A 16,898-nucleotide genomic window follows, 5' to 3' on the forward strand; every position below is an offset into this window, starting at 1 on the left:
GATATATTGAGAGAGAGAGACACTGATGTGAGAGAGGAACATCAGTCAGTTGCTTCCCACCGGAGCCCTGACCAGGGATCAAAGATCCCAGGGCACAAACTAGGTATGTGCCCTGACCAGGAACAAACCTGCAACCTTTAGGTGCACGGGATGACGCTCCAACCAACTGAGCCACCAGACGAAGGCTGGTTTATTATTCTTCTTTAAACTCTATGTATTCATTATGTACTCTTGAAGGTGAGATACAAACTTACAATGAGGAGGCAGTGTAGGGTAACGGACTGAGCCAGGTAAGAAGGGTAAAGAGGGCTGGGTTTAAGATTTACTTCTGCCATCAGCTTGGGACAAATCACTTCTTATCAACAAATGGAAACAAAGATAATCCTTGCTTTTCTTTCATACCGAACAGTAGGGAGTGGACCGGAGAAAGGCCTAGCTCTCCGGTTGGGCCATGGCTTCCGACTTGCCTCTCAGCCCCAGCTTCCTTGCCTGCCCACTGGGAATAATAGTCCGGGCCCCTCCCCTCCTCCATGGGCTCTTGGAAGCCCAGGCAAGAGGCCAGTGTGAGTGTCAGTGGACTGCGAACTGCCGGTTGGCCCAGTGCCCTCATTACCCTGATAGCGTCTCCAGGAACACGGTCCCACTTGGCACTTATCACTTGCTGTCTGACACCATCAAGCCTCTGTTCACGCTGTGCGTCTTATCTCCCTCGCCCAGTCGGTGTGGGTCCTGTGTCTCTCATCTGGGTTTTCTATTCCCTGTGCCCAGCACGAAGCCAGACACGCAGAGGAGAGGCGCACTGTGTAGCGGCAGCTTTGAGATGAAACAGAGCGGCAGTGGGGGCCTGGTTCCACCTGACTTGCTGGCTGGGTGGCACCTTTCCAGCTCTCACACACTCCTCTGCCACACTGTTGTGAGGAATGAAGGAAGGCAGAGAAGCCAGCCTGGGGCCCACACCGACTAAGGCTCAATAGCAATTTTGTGAGTGGAAAATTCCAAGCACCTTGTAATGTGAACATGCTATGCAGATTGACGAGTCCAGGTCCCCCACCCATACTCAGCCTTGGGAGAGGAATTCCTGCCACCCCAAAGGTTGGTGACTATGAAGTGGTCACCGTTACAGCTTCCTGACTTGAGGACCCATGAGATGCCACACCCCTCCTTTCCCACGCCCTTCCATTGCCCTCTCTCCACTTACCCTGCCGGACCCAGGACACAAAAGGAGTGGGGTCAGCGGAAGCCACACATTCCATCACCACACTCTGGCCAGATACCACCGTGGTATTCTCTGGAGCTGCCACAATGACCACGTCCTGCTCCCTGGTGGACACCAGGGACCCTGGAGAGAAGGCAGACCAGCAGGCAGTCTTAGCAGTCTTAGCATTCGGCATCTTCACATGCAAACTTCCCCCGGTGCCCCTGGTGAGGCAGGCGGGGCACGGAGCAGCCAGCTTCCATCCGACAGGGAAAGCAGCCACATAGTTCCACAGAGCTGTGACTGGGACCCAGAGCTCTTCCGCTTGGAGCCAGGAGAGGAATAACCTGGTCTCCAACACCCCACCCCACTCTTCCCTGCCAAATCAAGCCCACGCTCCAGGTAGAGGACAGTCAGGGTCATGAATAGACTTGGAGTCAAGAGTCATGGTTTCTAGTTTTAGCACCTATTAGAATCGTCATCATCCTACAGCGTGACCTTATACAGGCCCCTTCTCCAAAGGGTCTGTTTCCTCGGGTGAGAGGGAGGGGGTGGGCCCAGGTTTCTGCGGGCTTTTCAGCTCCCTGAGCACCAATTCCTGCCCAGTTCCCAGTGCAACTCGGTGCCCTGGGTCAGCATGGTGAACACCTAGTTTGTCCAGCAGGTGGAAGCAGAGACCCCCAGGCACTGGAGGGAGAGCAAACCAGACTCTAGAGAGAGCAGCTCACTAGCCAGGCCCCCAGGGTGGAATTGGAGGTTGAGGGGGTGGGAGGAGATGTGCAGAGGGGCAGGGGTGTGGGGAGATGTCCATGGCAGGGCAAGGCAAGTAAGAGGTCTGTAGTAAGATCCGTGGAACGTTGCTAGGTGCCAGGCACTTTCTGTTCTCACAGCACCCCAGAGCTGGACATTTGATAACCAGCTCATGGCCACACAGATGGTGAGTAAAGCACCTAGGATTGAAATCAGGTCTTTCTGACCCCAAAGCCCTGTGACCTTCCCACTACATCACCCTGGGCCTGGAGCTTTTCAGAGAAACACCAGACTGCAGGGAGCCAGACTTTCAGGGCACAGCAAGCAGTGAGGGGCAAACCCCCCGGTTCCCAGAGCCCCTGGGGCACACAGAGCCGCAGGGACCGAGCCATCAGTGCCTTACCTCCCCACCCATCTCCAGCCCTGGGTGCTCCAACAAACCCAAGGGAACACAGGGTCTCCACGGGAAAGGAGCACTGTGCTGGGAATCCAGTCCCAGGTCTCCTCCTGACTTGCTGGGTGGCCCCACCTTCTCTGGGCTTCATCACCTCACTTGTCTGATGGGAGTGATGCCCCACCACCTATTTGAGGCATACCTTGGACCTCATGGGATTCCCTCCAAACGTGGAGGCATCCACACCCCCCACACCAACCCAACTTCTATCAACCAAAAATGTTTCTAGACATTGCCAAATGTCCCCTAAAGATAGAGAGACATACCTGCCTGAAAACACTGCTCTAGGTTTACAACTAGTCTAGTTTTGTGGTAGGCAGTTAGGCAGATATGAGCTGAATAAGAACAATAGGCCAGGTACCAAAGGTCACGAGGGCGGAAGACTGGCAAAGACTAGCAGCAGGCAAAACTGGGAAAACAANGGAGTGATGCCCCACCACCTATTTGAGGCATACCTTGGACCTCATGGGATTCCCTCCAAACGTGGAGGCAGCTGACTTCAGAAAGACCCTGGTTTTCCCCAACAGCTAGCCCCCTTACCTCTGCGGGCCACGCTGAGCAGAGCCTCTCGGCTAAAGCGCTGCTGGGCTGAGTTGGTGGCCACGCAGCGATAGGAGCCTGCGTCACTCTCCTGAACGTCCAGGATCTGGAGAACGCCGTTGGGAAGAGTGATGAGCCTTGGGAAGGAGGAGAGGGCACCTGTGAGGTGGGCAGGAGTGCTACAGGGAGGGCGGCACGCCCAAACAGGCCTCCTCGCTCCAGCCTGAAATACCTACGGTGTCTCACTTTCAAGCTTAATTCATAATTTTAAAAATGCAAATCAGAACTATACCACCTTCATCTATCAGATGGGCAAAGGTCAAAGGGTTTAATAACAGCCTACTCGGGGGAAGGAATGGGGGCAGGGCTCCCCTGCCTGGTCGGGAGCCGTGCCAATCAACGCACGTGCCTTTCCAGGGCAGGCTGATGACAGCTCAAACTTGCACCCACGCGTGCACCCAGCAGCGCCACTCTGAGGACTCTATCCCACAGATATTCTCGCGCCATGTACACAAAAACGTGCGTTTAACAGTATTCACTCCAGTGTGGTCTTTATTCGCACGAGACTGGAAACAACCCAGTGTCTGTCTGCAGGCTGGGCACTAGCTAAATCGGGGTGGGTCTGTTCGTACAATGGAAGGCTAGGCAGCTGTTACAAAGGAGGCAGCTCCACGTGCGCCGGCCTAGGGAGATCTCCAAAATGTGTGTGGTTCAGAACAGCACGTGTGTGTGTGTTGGGGGGGGCGGTATGTACATGGACATGCTGGCACCGAATGTCCCTAGTGGCTGTCTCTAGGGAGGGCCCCTGGGATCCTGGGAGCTGGAAGTAGGAGAGAACTTCTTTTTATTATAGAGCCTTCTATGCCTCCTTCTTCCCCTGATAAAGTCCCCTTTATTCACACTACTTCATCTGACCCTCAAAACAAGCCCAAGAAATGCAGGGAGTCACAACCTTTGTTATATTCATGACGACACTAAGGCTCAGAGGGAGCAGGGGATTTTCCCTGGGTCACTCGGCGGGAGCAGGGTTAAAAGACTTGAATCCAGGTCTTCTGGTACCAAATCCCAGGTTCTCCCCGCCTGCCTGTTTCAGCAGCCCTTAGATGGCTGGGAATGACAAGGGAAGGGAGGTGGTCCCTAGTGAGCCCCAATCAACATGTCCATTACTAAGGAGGAGCAGGATGGATGGAGGTGGTGTTCTCTGCCCTCCTGGGTAGAGGGCTGGAATGTGGTTGGGGAAGCTGAGACCTCGCTTGAGAGACAAAGTGACACAGGGCAGGGGGTGTCCATGGTGGTGGGCTCTGGCCCAAGCAGGGAGTGAGTGGGTCCTCCTGGATCCTTCAGCTGTGATCCCTGCAGGGTGGGTTCGTGGTTGAGCTCTCAATTTCTCGAGAAAGCAAACAGTGCAGGCCCATGGATTAGGTTGGACCAAGGTCAGAGAGGAAATAGAGCAGCTGTGCTCTTGGTGCAGAATCCCTTAGCTTGTGGGGAAACAGGGCATAATAAAACGTAAACACAGGACAGCAGAACTAACTCAAGGGCGTTGGGAGAGAATCCTGGCCATGGGTCTGGAAACCGACCATGGCCCAAAGACTTGGCGAAAGAAGCCTGCATCAGTCCCTTTCTCACCCCAAAGGCAAACCCACCGCTACCCCAGCTTCTTCTCCTCGGCTCCAAAAGCTGCCCACACCCATGCTAGGCCAGTAGGGGAGAAGGGACAAGGAAGCCAAGCATGGTTGGAGGTAGAATTCTGGGCCACGGCCCAGCCTGCAGCCACAGAAAATTTAATGGGAAAGACCAAGTGGGGAAGGATAAGCAGGACTCGTCTGGGAAACAAAGCCCCAGCCCCATCCAGGTCTCTTCCACCTGAGATATTCTACCTTCAAGACCCCTTGTCCTCCTCTCCATCCAGCTCGCTGACTCTGCCTGCAAGTTCCTGCCAGGAGCTGCCCACACTTCCTAACCCCAAAGGGCCTTGGGATTTACAAGGAAATTGTGCTCCAGGTACCCGAGAGCTAATATCTCCTTTGACAAGTAACATTTCCTTAATTATGTGTGTTGAATGAAGAATGAATACCTTTCCTCAGATGTACTGTCGCTACAGCTAACAGAGTGAAGTAGAACGGCTGTTAGTGTTCACCTAAAGTCTTTCCTGTTTTGTTAAAATGTGTTTTTTTAGCCCTGGCTGGTGTGGCTCAGTGGATTGAGCACTGGCCTGAGCACCAAAGGGTCACCAGTTCGATTCCCAGTCAGGGCACATGCCTGAGTTGCAGGCCAGGTCCCCAGTGTGGAGCATGTGAAACACAACCACACAGTGATGTTTCTCTTCCTTTCTTTCTCTCTCCCTTCCCCTCTGTCTAAAAACAAATATATACAATCTTTGGTTAGTGGGGAAAACAGTCACAGGACAGTGTTTGTGAAGCAATTCCACTTTGGGAACATAAATAAATGAGGTGTTAGGATATACACCAAAAAGTCAAGGGTGGTAAAGCTCCCATCAGTGACCGAGGTTTTCTCTGGAAGCGGGATTACTAGGGACTTTTCCTTGTGTTTTTAAAAGGTTTTTTTTTTTTTTTTGCAGTGAGTATTTATTAGTTTGGATACATAAAACTTTAAACATTTAGGTTGAAAACAGCAGATGCTCTCGTACCCTTTGTTTTGCAGTTGCGGGCGCTGTGGGGAGAGCCGGCGCCAGGACTGGGGTCGGCTCGTGTGAGGTTCGCAGGTTGCACCTCACGTCACCGCCTTGGGTTCTCCCCTGAGAAGTGGGTGAGACAATTTCTGTCCTGCCTTCTTCACAGCCCTGCCCCTTTTTACATCTCAGGAGTTCACATTCGCTAATGGACACAAGCACCACCTACGAATCACAAGCTCAAACACATCTGTACAATGGTGTAAACTGTACACATATTTTAAAAGACTGGAAGGAATACTCAAAATGATAATAGTGGTCTGTGTTCAGGAGGTAGGTGATTTTTTTCCTGTTAAGTTAGTATGTATTACCATTCAAGCATTTAATTCAAATTTCACATAGAACAAAATAACTACTTGTAGAAGGAAAAGAGACTTCTACCCAAAAGGAAGGACTCATTCTCTCCAAGCATGACCTTGAGACTGCTCCCACTCCCCTAAAAGGCCACTTGGCCCCAGGGATTCAAGAACACAGAAGAAATGACAGCTGCTCTGAATTCCTGGGGGCCAAAGAGCCCCCACCCTAAGCCCTACAGAGACTGTCCCCTGGGGGGAAAGGGACACCAGCTGAAGGTCACACAGTGTCAGCAGACTTGATGGACTATGGGAGGTGGGTAGGGCCGAAGACTGGACGAGGGGGCCCACGGCATTTAAGTCCATCAGGGCCCTGTTTTTAAAGTGTGAGCAAGTGGCGATAACAAAGCAATTTCAAAGGGGTCTAGACACACTTTTTTATTCCAGTGGTTACATGTTTATTTTTATGGCCGCCTTCTATTTATGGTAAGTGTTGCTGGTTTTCCATTTTACTGCTGTGAGATAATGTTCCTGTTTAGTATGTGTTAAGTTACAAAAGAGAGAGTTGATTTCAAGAAATGAACTCAGTGAGTGATTGTGTAAACGGTTTAGGGACAGCCAAAATTATAAAGGCGGGTTATGAATGCCTGGATTTGGGGGAACATTGCTCTTGTTGATGACTAATTCCCATGGAAGAAAAATGATCCCCTATCATTAGAAATTAGTATAAGTACCGGGGAATTGCCTTAGGGTCTAGTCTCCACCGCCAGTCACAAAACTGTGCACACACACCCCGACAGAGCGTGTTTATTAACTGCACATGTGCACACCCCACGCCAAGGCACATGGTCTCCTTCAAGCCGCTGGCTGGGTCTATGAATAGCATATTTGTGCATGTGCGATATCTGGGCACGTGCGAAAGTGCATACCTTGGGCATAATCAAGTTGCTGTTTTAAACATTTCTTTATTCCCCCCACACAATGTGCTGGGACATGCGAGCCCGGCTTATTTATAGATGAGGATCACTTTTCAGAGGACTCGGGGGCAAACGCTGCCAGAGCTCAGGAACTGGCTGCTCCAGGCTCCTGGGAGCGGCCTGCGGCTTCATGGAATGAGGCCTGAACGAGATGAGTGGAGGCGAGGTCTGAATCCCACTGTTTGCTGAAGAACTTTGGGGGAGCAACCTCCCTGCCCCGAGCCCAGTTGGACCACAAGACCTCTAAGCTCCCCTGCAACAAGGATCTCCTCCGACTGGGCAGCTGGCCCACCCCGACCGCTGAAGCCCAAGAGGCCAGTGTGCCGTGACCCTGACCCTACAAATCCCTGCGCCCTCCCCAGCCTACCCACAGGTACCCACTCTCCATGCCCCTGCTGGGCACTCACCGAGGCTCCTTAGGCACTGTGACCTGGTCCTTCTCCCAAGTAATGATAGGTGCTGGCAACCCTTCAATGTGGCACTCAAATCGAGCTGTCCCGTTCTCCTCCACTGTCTGAGACTCCGGGTGCAGAGAGAAGCCTGTGAGGGCTGAGGATGAGGACAGGGACACACAGGCAGGAGGGTGAGAACAGGGACACACAGGCAGGGACAGGAGAGGAGCAGGGGAAGGTAGGCCACCGAGAGCACAGACAGTGAAACACACCCACACAGAAACACGAGCAGAGCAAATCCAGACCGACAGAGACAGTTGGAGAGAGGCCCTCCGGGGAAAGAGGTGGTCATAACTGGCCAGATGCTGTGAATTCCAAAGTCCCCGGGCCTAACGTCAGCATCACAGTCAGACTAGAGTAAGATGCACATTTCTTCTGGCCTGAAAATGATCTCTTGGTGATCTGTGCCTCCTGAGAGCCTCCACAAAAGGTGGGCTGGCCAGTGGGGCTTGACTCCACATACTCCACCTGCTGTAGGGTGGGGAGTTCCCTGGGGAGGCACCTCTGTGCCCCTGACACATTACAAGCCTCTCTGGCTTCCTGGAGGAGAGCACAACGTTCGACTCTTGAACTCCATGGGAAGGAAAAGGAGAAGGAACAGATGGGCGGAGAAATGGGACTAATGAACAGTGAGGCAGACATATCAGGGAGGGACTCACTGAGCAGGACGAGGGGCAGGGACAGGGGGCCTGGGCTCTAAAGATGGGCCTTTGTGAAGGTAACTAATCAGGATCCCACGCCCCACACCACGGGCTTCCTGGGTCTTAGCCCTGACCCCGATACAAGCACTTACTGGCAAGCTTGACCACTGCAGGCTGGCTGGCCACTATTCCGAGGGGCCCGTGGGCTAGGCAGGAATAGCTGCCCTCAATGACATCTGAGGCCCCAGGGGCTGCCTCCTCACTGCCATTGGGTGCTAGTGGCTGGGACAGCCACAGGGAGCCATTGGGCAGCAGGCGCAGGTGGCTGTGCTCCAGCAGGGCATCTCCGTCTTTGCTCCACGTGACGCTGGCGGGGGGTCCTGCAGCAGCGGTCCCCAGACTGCAGCCCAGCACCGCCACCTGCGCTGGGGCCAGAACCACTTGCACCGGCCCGGTCCCGCAGCTCAGCTCCACAGTTGTCTCCTGGGGCAACGGCAGCTCCCCTGCACAGAGGAGGGCACCAGCGCCATCAGTGTGTGTCCTCCCACCTCCACGGTCCCCAGCTGCTGATTCACCCACCCCTGGGCTGGGGCAAATCGTGGAGAGAGCCTCTGAGAAAGACCTGAGTCTAGGTGCTGGCTCTGTCCCTCGACAACAACGGCCTCCAGCAAACTGCCGCATTTCCCCACGCCTGCCTTCCCCAGCTGCCCCATGTCCCTACCCACTAAAACACCCAGTTCTTAGCAAAGTTACTCATAACAGGCAATAAGTGGAAATGTCCCGAATGCCCATCACCTGATGAATGGATAAATACGTTACTCAGCCACCAAAAGGCACACAGTACTGGTGCACATTGCAACGTGGACGAAGCTTGAAAACTATATGGTGAGTATCAGAAGCCAGTCACAAAATGCCATATGTCATATGATCTCATTTCTACGAAATGTCCAGAATAGGCAAATCCTAGAGACAGAAAGTAGATGAACGGCTGCCAGGGCCTGGGTGGAGGGAAGCGGAGTGATGGCGGTGAAGGGGCATGAGGTTTCCTTGTGGGATGATGAACTGGACGGCAGTGAGGTTGCACAGCCTAGTGAATATCCCGAACCACTGGCTTGTGCTCTTTAAATGGGGAATGCTGTGGTCTGTGAACTGTATCTCAGCAAAAAGGGCACAGTAATGGCTTCCTACTGGGGCTGTTGTGAGCTGTTGTGAATGAGAGAGGTGCGGAAAGGAGCACAGCCCAGGGCCTGACCTGGCGCAGGATTGGCGCTCAGCGACATCAGTCCCTCCCCTGGAACCTCACAGATCATCTGGACCACTTCTGCCCCAGTGGCTGGAGGAGCAAGGCACTCCTCCCTGCAGCTGATTTCCCCAAGGCCACCCGCAAGCCGGAGCCAGCGCCCAGCCTCCTGCCGAAGCCAAAGATGTGTTCTCCCGAGGCCCCAGGGAGCCTACAGCTCCAGCCCTGCCCTTGGCACAAAGAGAAGAGGAGGGGACAGCGGAGGGAGGAAATACCATCCCACAGTCAAAACTAAAACACGCAGAGGCACACACACACACACACACATATACATAATATATATCATATGTAATATATACTAGATACAATATAGTACGCATTACATATGTAATATATGTGTACTATATACAATATGTACTATACATGTATAGTTCTACATGTACTATAGAACTATGCAATATGTACTATATGTATACACATAATGTACATATTATACACGTGTACTATATGTACTATACAATATAGCATATTAGTATAGTATGTAGTATACTATACTACATTATATATTATATCTGTGCTATATACTTCATATATCACATACATTATATACACTATATGCTATATACCATATACTATACAATGTAGCACATATTACTACATTATAATATACTATTATACTAATACACTATTATAATGTAATAATATACCATTACTTATAATATACTATACTATTTTTTTTTTAAATTTTATTTATTTACTTATATTTAGAGGGGAAGGAGAGAGGGAGAGAAACATCAATGTATGGTTGCCTTTCATGTGTCCCCTGCTGGGAGTTGGCCTGCAGGGAACCCGCCTGCAACCCAGGCATGTGCCCTGACTGGGAATCAAACCGCGATCCTCTGGTTCGCAGGCCCGCGCTCAATCCACTGAGCTATACCAGCCAGGGCTACTATACTATTATTATACTGTCATACCATACAATGTACCATAACACTACTATTATATAACACACTGCATTACATATACAATATACCATATTACATGTATAGCACATGTGATATGTATTATATTACATATATGCTACATGATCATTATGAATATATTGTGTATTTATGTGTAGTGCATTATATAAATATATAATATATTATTGTAAATATATAGTATGTATATAAAGATTTTATTTATTTAGTTTTAGAGAGTGGGAAAGGGAAGAAGAGAGACACTGATATGTGAGAGACATATCAGCTGGTTTCCTCTCACATGCCCCCAGCTGGGGACCTGGTCCACAACCCAGGCATGTGCCCTGACTGGGAATTGAACAGGCAAACTTGCACTTTCCAGGCCAGCACTCAGTCCACTCTGCCATGTCAGCCAGAGCAGCAATTTTTATGATTTTAACCAACATTTCAGCAGTGCCCAGGAACCATTGTTCCTAGAGAAATGGTTGGTTCTCCAGCTGTGTCTCCCAGAAGGTTGACCCGCTGCCTCCCTGTCCCATAAAAGCTTCTCATCCTTTGACCTGACTCCTTCCTTCCAGGCAGAGCAGGGTATCTGAGCAGGAACCGGGGACCATGGCCCGTGCTCATTATGAGGCAGGTCTGTGCGGACAGAGCCATGTGAGGCAAATGGAAAGCACAATGGCTAGGGAATCAGGGACCCCCGGTTTTAGACTCAGCTCTGTCAGTCTAGCTGTGTGGCCTTAGGTCAGTCACTTCTTCTCACCTCAGTTTTCTCAGATGCAGCGGGTGATGTCTGAGATTCTACAATTTCAGGATTATTAATGAACTAAACACGCCTATTGCTGAGGAAACACAGAGCATCATCTAGACACACAAACTGCAGACAAAACCTGCCACACCTGAACACATGCACCCCAGTCTCCACCACACTTGTCAAAACCCGCACTTAGGACCCCGGTCGGCCCCCCAGCTCCCTTCTCACCACCCTCAAAGAAGGTCGTGTCTGAGAGATCTGTCTGGCTAAGATACGGGGGCCAGGGCAGCAGCCAGGGCATCAGACAGATGAGGCCTGAACCAAGTCTCGGCCTTTGCTAATCTACGAGGAAGGCTCTGCTGCACCCCCACCTGCACGGCTGGCCTCAGCATCAGTGGTAGACGCAGGGAGGCAGCCCTTGCTCTCACCCGGTTTCCATTCTAATCAGGGAAACCAAACTGGCATTCACGCCATGGCAAGCCATTTGTTGTGGTGAAAAGAGCACTTGACCTTGGTACAGAAGATCAAGGTTCCAGTCCTTCCTTCCGCCTACCAGCGGTGTGACAGACCACTTAACCTCTCTGGGCCTCAGTTTCCACAGCTGTAAAGTGAAGATGACCATCACCAGGCTTGGGAGGGTTAGACCAGACGATGGAAGTGAAGGCTCCAGCTCAGAGCCTAGCCAGCATTGACCAAGGAGAGGGAGTCCATCACTTAAAGGCACTGGGGGGGGGGGGGCTACATAAATGCTAATCACTGTTCTTAACATCCAGTCCTCACTATCTGAGGCCCTAGAATCTAGGATTCAAATGCAGTCAAGCCTGGGCTCTCAGCCCAGCAGCTTCCAATTGCCAGGTTCCAACGGCCTAGCAGTCAGTTTGAGTTTCAGGGGAGAAAAGCCCCACATGAGAGGAATCCCTGAGCCCTCCGACAGCCTCCCTGCCCCCCAAAGCACGTCTGGGGCTTGGAAAATCCCCTGCCGGGCTGAACAAACAATGTGAACAGTTGGGGCCGGAGCAGCTGCTGGGTATGTTAGCAGCCTGGGCTCTGGCAGGCAGGACGGAGGCCAGAGGGGCCGGCGGCTGGCTGGGGAGCCCAGAGGAGGCTCTGGTTCCCTTCCTGAATATTCATGGATCAGCAGATGTCTGGCTTCCCCACCTCTGAGGAGCCCAGCAGCACCCAATAAGGCAGAACAGGGAAACCAGCAGGGAGGTACATGCAGAGAGAACACAGGAGAGGACAGGGCTGACAGGCCTGGAGCCCAAGCCAGCCCATGCTAGGAAGCCTGAGATTCCTCACTTTATAGATGGGCAAACTGAGGCCCAGAAGTAGGGTCTGGTCTCTCTGCAAGGCAGTTGCTCCTAAACAAGAAGCTTCTCTCTGCCTCAGAGCCCCACCGAGCTCCTGTGGTTGGGACCTTCGTCCTCAGGGGCTCAGCTTGAGCAGCAGCCCTCCTCAAAGCCGCCCGTCTTCCCCAGTGAAGTCTTTTCTGAGTCTGACATCACACAACCAATCGGAAATCACCCTTCCTCTTGCTGGATGGACAATGGGACTTGGTAGAACAGGCCTTGCCCTAGATCAGAGTCCTGAGTCCATCATTTGTTGCATGACCTTGGGTCCACTACTTTTCTCATTTCTGCAGGTTTAAAAATGAAGAATCTCCGTATTTCTCATGTTCACCCAAACTCTCCCAGCAGCATCGAGGCGTGTACGCAGGAGGTTTGCTGACTGCCTGAAGTGGTTTTATTTTAAACCTTTGGAACAGTTTGCATTCTGTGCCACCACACAGAAATGTCTGTTTTAATACAAAGTGGTTCCTATACCGCCAATCTTCTTGTCAGAGGGATGCTCTGGGAAGTGGGCCTTGTTTGTCCAGTGGTGTGGTGGCCACCCGCTTCCTGCCACCCCCAGACCACTGCCATGGCCGACCCCCAAGGCCCCTCCCACAAGCATTTCTCAGCTGTCCCTCTCAGGACAGTCGCTGCCTCCCAGCTCTCTGCCTCCAGGGGGCCTCCCTCTCCCACAGTCCTCCTCAGTCTCCTTGACGAGACCCTGCCAGAGATACAGAGCTTCTACACTTGGGAGCCCCAAGGCCATCTCTCAACCCCCTTTTCTGACAGACTGCTGTACCCATTTACCAGATAAGTGAGGTTTTGTGAGACCGGTTAGAAGCGAGACAGAGAGGAGCTCCGCTACTGAGCCCCAGGGCAGGCTCAGGGCTGTTTGCAGGGTCTGCGCGGGCCTGGCATGGGCCAGGGCTCCATTTCTCAGCAATCTCTCAGGAAGGAAGTGAGTGAAAGGCAGGGAATAAAGCTGAGATGACTCTATAATTAAGCCAAGATCTTGCCACAAACATCAATGCCTTGTCACTCCTGAACTCCAGGGCCTGTAAACAAGATTTACAACTTGTTTTTGATTTAGGGCGATTCTGGATGACACCATCACCACTCTCTTTGCCAGGAGACGAAAGTCCGTTTTTTTCCAGAAAACTCCCTCCCTGCCCCCCACCTTGGCCACGTCCCTAACCACACAACAGGCCTCTCTCACTAACAGCTTGGGATGGTTGCCTGGGACACCAGGAAGGCCGGAGCACCCCCTTCAGCCAACTTGACAGCAAAGCCACCCTCAGCTGCCTACCTCCTGGTCCAAGACCTTCTGTCCCCACCAGACCAAACCACCTCCAGTTCTCTGGGAGCTCGTCGCCATCCATGCGTTGCTCACGCCGCTCCCTCTCCCCGCAGCAGCTGTGCATCGGGATCTGATTCAGACACCTTTCCTTTCCCACCCTAAAGAACCCTGGGCACCCTGACCCCTGCAGCCATCACCCTCACGTTCGATTCACCTTTCTCCCCAACTAGGCCACAAGCTGAAGATTACGTCCTACTCAGCTTTCTGAATCCCCAGGTACCTAAAACAGTACCTGGTACAAGGTGGGTGCTTAGTAAATACTCCTTGAACACATGAATGCACATGGGAGACACATGCAGAAAGACACAGCCCAGAGCCCTCATCATATTTTCCAAGCCTCGATTTCCTTCTCTGCAAAAATCATAGGCACTCCCTTCAGGGCTAGAGATGATGTGATGTGACAGTGCCTGGCGTACGCCGTGGCACCTAGTAGACACCTAACAAAACGCTCGAAAAGCGCAGACAGAACCGCAGACTCACACTGAACAACTCTGTACTCCGACATCACCAGGGCTAGGGAGCTCACTAGCTCCCCCTCCAGCTGCATGATGTGAATGGTGATGAAAGTATCTTCCTCCTGTGCCCACTCTTTTCTCCCTGTGTGCTCCACTCACTTGCTAGGGCTCTGTCCTCCACACTCCATGACACAGTAATGACCCCCTAATCGAATCATCCAGAAGGCTTGTCTCTGCACTACTTCATACCTAGGAGAGCGCTTACTGAACCTTTGCTTCCCTGACCCCAGTGACCCCATGGCCCCTCAAATTCAAAGGATGCCTCAGCCTCCGCAGTAAGGCAGCATTAGCTGGCAGCCCCCCTACACCAGAGAGAATTCCATTTCTCTGCATGTCAGGCCCAGAACATTCTCTCTGGTTTTCCTTCCCCTGCAGCTCCCATCACCCCCCTCTGACCAGGCTGGGGCTGGGGTCCTCCCCAATTAGAGCTGCTCTTACTCTTCTCTCCCCCCACCCCAGGGAGTGGGAGCCCCCAGGCAGGCCTGGCAATGACATCTGTTCTGCATCTGGAACTCTGTGTCAAATCTGGTTGCTGTACCTCAGAAACAGTGGAGGTTGAACAGAAGACAGTGCAGGGAGGGGAGGGGTGGAAAAGCGCCGATTCCAGAGCCCAGCCCCACCAGTGGAGGGGGACCAAGCCCAAAGTTGATAACTTCTCATGGGGGGGGGTGCAGAGAGGTTGAACTGAGGTATGTGTGTGCCAAACCCCAGGAAAGTTTGGCTGCTCCAAGAGCCAGGAGACTGGATCCAGCCCCAGCTCCGTGCCTATCCATGTAACTTGGGGAAGTCACTCAGTTTTTGCATCTGTAAAATGGGTTCATGCTAAAAATTATTTCTAAGTTCTTTTTAGTGCTGACATTCACTGATGCTCTTAATTGTGAGACCACTGAACTTGAAAGAGGTTCCTGGAGGATAAAGAAAAGGGAATGCTGATTTGTACATTATGTGTGATTGACTGAGCCATGAGAGTACATATGGGATCAGGGAAGGTTTAGATAACTTCTGGATAAGAGTCACTGTTAAGAGAAAGCTGTTTCACCTGGTTCCTGAACTCCAAGAGGGGGACAGAGAAGGCCACCCTGACACTCCAATGGACAGGCTGGCCTCTGAGCCTCTAGACTGAGGGAGGGGTAGGAAGATGGTGTTTTCTGGGTGAGAAGAAAGAAAGTCCCTTTCATGTTCTTAGAGTCCTTCTATTACTGACTTCTGGCTTCTCCACCCCGCAAATTCTGACCTGGTGAGAGGGAGAGTCCCACTTTTTGCATGCCATGAAAACAGCACACTAAGCCTTCCAGCACCAGCCCCATCCCTGGAAACGTCCCCAAGTTCCCTGTATCTGACTCAAGGAAAGTGTCAGAGGAGAGCGGGACAGTCAGCATCCTGACCCCAGCGCCACCGGCCCTTCCTTCTGCCATGATGAGGTTGTTGAAGTGGCTATTATTTTTTTACTTCCCTTTTCCTCACCCCTGCAAACTCAATTTATTTTCAAGTCCTGCTGAGTCTACTTCATAAATATCTCTAGAATCCAGCTACTCCAGCCACCCCCACCACACTACCCTAGTTGCCACCATCCTCTTCTGGATTACTGTGACAGCCTCCCAAGAAGCTGGAGCTTCCTGCCTCAGCCCCGCCCAATCGATTCTCCACACTGGCTGGAGTGAGCTGACGCAGAGCTGATCTGAAAACCCACCAAGAGCTGCTAGGGCCTCAGAAACCCTGGTGGGGCTGACAGGGCCCTTCATGAGCAGGGTCCAGGCCAAACCCTCTGCTCTCTCGACACTCCTCGGCCCATCCCATCCTTCCCAACCCTGCACACTCTCAGCCTTTGTACTCTGAACTCCAGCCAGATGGAGCTTCATTCAATGGTCTCAGCTAAGTCAACTCTGAGCACTTGCACAGGCTGTTGTCCCTGGAAAACTTTCCCCATCCTCACGCTCCTTCTATAGGGCTAACTAACCTGGGTTCTGCATCGAGCTGCACCATTCATTGCTTCCTGAAGGCAGCCTTTCCAGAGGACCTGTCAGTATCCACCACCCTCATCCTGCCCTGCCAGACTAGAACCTTGGCACCAGGGACCAGGTCTGCCTCCTTATTTACTGTAGTCTAGGCACCAGGTGCCTTCTAGCAAAAAAAAAAAAAAAAAAAGTGCTCAGTAAATATTTGTTGAATGAATGAGTGAGTGAGTGAATGAGCAACCTTGGTCCAGATCACTGTGGCTAGTCAGAACTCTGTAGGAGTGTCTCAGGCCTGGCCTGCTGAACTTTGCACAGGTTTGGGACTGAAGGCTGGTGGAGGAGTCACTTGAGCCGAACATGCTGCTGTCAAGGAAGCCCCGGATCTGCCCCTGCCACTGTCTTCTGCACTCCACTCCGGAGCAGACAGAGGCCAGGTCTCTGAGGCCAACTGAGCCCCTTGCCAGAGGCCCCACCAAGATTCATAATGCTCCAGTGCACTCCCCAGCCCTGGTCCTGCTTTGCTGGGTGACAGACACCAAGCCCGTGTTTGGAGCTCCTGGAAAAACCAAGGATAGGGGGCACAAGTATTCCTTAATCTCTGGGGATGTGCCCTTGCCCTCTTCACCTTGCAACCCTGAGCCCCCCAGTCCCCTGCGCCAGCCTTAGGGCCCTGCCCCCAGGCCTCCAGCCAGGTGGGCAGTCAGCCTGGAAAGGGGCGTGTCCTTGTAGCGAGGGAAGGGGTCCCAGCGGTTCCTCGCACTTTTCCACCCGCTTTTTGGGTTTCCTGGAAATG

The 16,898-nt window shown here is 52.3% G+C and overlaps 1 protein-coding gene across 1 annotated transcript in view; it reads right to left on the reverse strand.

Annotated features, from left to right (window-relative positions):
- IGDCC4 (immunoglobulin superfamily DCC subclass member 4) overlaps positions 1–16,898 on the reverse strand; it is a 36,355-nt gene that overhangs the window by 18,064 nt on the left and 1,393 nt on the right. The window contains exons 2-5 of the mRNA XM_037054144.1: positions 8,147–8,497; positions 7,309–7,450; positions 2,940–3,076; positions 1,199–1,339 (exon numbers count right to left, since the gene is read on the reverse strand). Coding sequence (XP_036910039.1) covers positions 1,199–1,339; positions 2,940–3,076; positions 7,309–7,450; positions 8,147–8,497 — 771 coding nt within the window. The remainder of the gene's footprint in view (positions 1–1,198; positions 1,340–2,939; positions 3,077–7,308; positions 7,451–8,146; positions 8,498–16,898) is intronic.

This window comes from Sturnira hondurensis, unplaced genomic scaffold (genome assembly GCF_014824575.4).
Source record: "Sturnira hondurensis isolate 20B ecotype Veracruz unplaced genomic scaffold, ASM1482457v3 Scaffold0008196, whole genome shotgun sequence".
Classification (NCBI taxonomy): domain Eukaryota; kingdom Metazoa; phylum Chordata; class Mammalia; order Chiroptera; family Phyllostomidae; genus Sturnira; species Sturnira hondurensis.